Raw genomic sequence first — 2,556 nt, 5'->3', positions numbered from 1 at the left:
ATGTGTTTGGGGGTAACTAAACATGTTCAGAATGAAAGTACTACAAAACTTTGTTTTTGTTAAATTTCTCTAGTCTAAGCATGTCAAACTCAAAGGCTAACACTAGCCAAACAAACAAGGTTTAAGTTTATGTGGGCCGCAAAAAAAAAAAAAACAGCTTCAATTTTCATAGAAACATAGGTTTATTTCAATTGAGACATGCTGAATACAAAGGGCTGAAATAAATGAGTAATCATTAATGAATATCTGTTGTGAGCCACAACTTTGACATGCTTGCTCCAGTCCATTCTGAATCCTGCTGTCAGTACTATGTACAAAATTTAAAAAAGAAATATACTGTTTTAAATGTATTGCTGGTGGTTTTCATTATATTTCAAAAAATCAAATCAATGCACTTGATTTCTTGCATTACTTAATATTTTCCAGGAATTGTTTAATCCAGGAAAGAAGAATATCCAATTCATTGATGGCTTTGTAGATTCCTCTGTTTCCAATCTGCAGATAAAGTAGAGATATAAAAGCAGAAATCTTGTCAATTTAAAAAAAATACAGTATTCAAAAGCAAGGATTCGGAATACTTACCCCATAAAATGTTCTTTTCATCCTGGTAATGGATTTCATCTCTCTAGCTGATGAAGCACAGGAAATCTAAGAAATCGACAGTAAATACAGTTACTATGTCAAAGAGGCACTAATAGTACTTTCATTTATTCAGAAAACACTTATTGAGTAGGTATTGTGTTCTGGGCATGGATACGCACTGGAAATAAATAATACATGGTCTCTGTCCTCACAGAGCATACAGTTTCATGGTGGAGGCAGATGCTAGATAAGAAAAGAAGCAAAAATTAAAGTTTACAAGTTACAATGAAGGCTGAGTTTGTAAGGCACGAGACACTGTGAGAGGGATTTATAGGAATGACGGACTTTCAATTGGTCAGGGAGGGCTCTTTTGAAGAATGATATTTAAATTAAGATCTGAAAAATGAAAAGGAACCAGTTATTTTAGAAGCTAAAGAAAGATGGAGGTGGTTGGAGAAGATGCACAGGAGAGAATTATTCAGGCAGAGGGAAAGGTGTGCAAAGGCTCTGAGGCAGGAAAGACTAAGTGCTTTCTAGAAACTGAAAGAAAAAAGGTTGGCTGGAGCAACTGAACAAGAGAGATGTGAGTAGCATGTGAGATGTGGGAGGACAAAAGAGTTTTACTTTTTGAAAAATTACCATGGCTGTTATGCACATGGCACTGGACAATATTCAGGGGTCACTTGCCAGGAGAAAGCACTAAGAAATTAATATTAATTCCTAAATTAGGAGAAGGAGGAGGCTGATGATTTATATCCTGGCTGGTACAGACTGCCAGTCTCCCCTGAGGAGGTGAATTTTCAAATCCTCTCTGAGCACAGGACTTCCTAGGAGATAAGGGGGAAGAAATTAACTTCACCTTCTACTCTCCCACAAATTTCCATAGAGTTAATTAGAGAAAGGGAAAGAAAAAGGTGAAAATACATAATTTATCTATTTAGTTTTTGCCCATAAAACCTTAGCTCTAGAATTAGACCAAGGAGATTACAAGGCCAAGTCTTCTCAATTTATAGAAAAGAAAACCAAGCTCCAGGTGTGTAAGTCACTCACTCAAAGTATCACAAGAGTAGTGGTAAAATAGTGTCCGGGACGTCAATAAAGATAACACTTAGTTAAAACTCAGGAAGTGGAAGCAGCTAAATGACAACACCTATTACAACAAATGAAACATGGCCAATACTAAAAGGAGAAGTGGAGAGAAGAGGCATCATTCAGGCCCCTTTCCTATCAAGAGAAAATAACTGAAATGATTTGACAGTTATATCCTGAATGCTGTTTTAGGGCTTAAAAGTGATCATGCTGTCATGACTCTGCATAGATGGGGACTCTACCTTCCGGTCAGACCTTGCTTAGAGGGAAAGGATTTGATGATGAGGCACAGAAGAACTGCAGACATGAATGTTCTGGTTAAGGTGCAGTTTATGGGCTTCACAAGCACAGGATTGGACATCCCTGTGGTAAGAGCCCTGAATTAAGAAGAGGACATTTCATCTCAAACCAATCCTGTGAGGCCAAGGCAAAGCATGACAGACCCAGGACAGTGGTAGCCAACGTCAGAGAATATAATCAGAAAGAATTCACTCACTCATTAAACATTCCTAAAGTGCCTGCTATTTGTTGGGCCATCTTCTAGGTACTAATGACATAATGATGAGCAAGATAGTGTTAGTAGATAAAATAGTTGTAGGTAGAAAAATTAAGAAAGTGCAAGTTTACTGTTAGGAGGTAAAAACTCGGCAGTTTCCGGAGCTCCCATCTTTATCCAATTCCCCTTCCAGTGAAGACAGAAATACTAAGAAGATGGTTAGGTAAAAATAGTCAACATGTAATATGTTAGTGTTATATGTCAGGCACTAATCGGAAGGCTTTAGTTGTATGAACTCATTCAGTCCTCACAACAACCCTATGAGGTAGGTACTATTATTATCCTCATTTTACGGATTGGGAAACTGAAGCATGGAAGTTAATATTCTG

The 2,556-nt window shown here is 37.4% G+C and overlaps 1 protein-coding gene across 1 annotated transcript in view; it reads right to left on the bottom strand.

The window, feature by feature from the left end:
* Window positions 1-365: 365 nt before the first annotated feature.
* The window catches only part of IL26 (interleukin 26), a 16,120-nt gene continuing 13,929 nt past the window's right edge, over window positions 366-2,556 (bottom strand). Inside the window, exons 4-5 of the mRNA XM_006767782.2 lie at window positions 583-648; window positions 366-495 (exon numbers count right to left, since the gene is read on the bottom strand). Coding sequence (XP_006767845.1) covers window positions 409-495; window positions 583-648 — 153 coding nt within the window. The 3' untranslated portion in view covers window positions 366-408. The remainder of the gene's footprint in view (window positions 496-582; window positions 649-2,556) is intronic.

This window comes from Myotis davidii, unplaced genomic scaffold, assembly GCF_000327345.1.
Source record: "Myotis davidii unplaced genomic scaffold, ASM32734v1 scaffold982, whole genome shotgun sequence".
NCBI classification, from domain to species: Eukaryota; Metazoa; Chordata; class Mammalia; order Chiroptera; family Vespertilionidae; genus Myotis; species Myotis davidii.
This window is presented reverse-complemented; position numbering and strand designations above follow the sequence as displayed.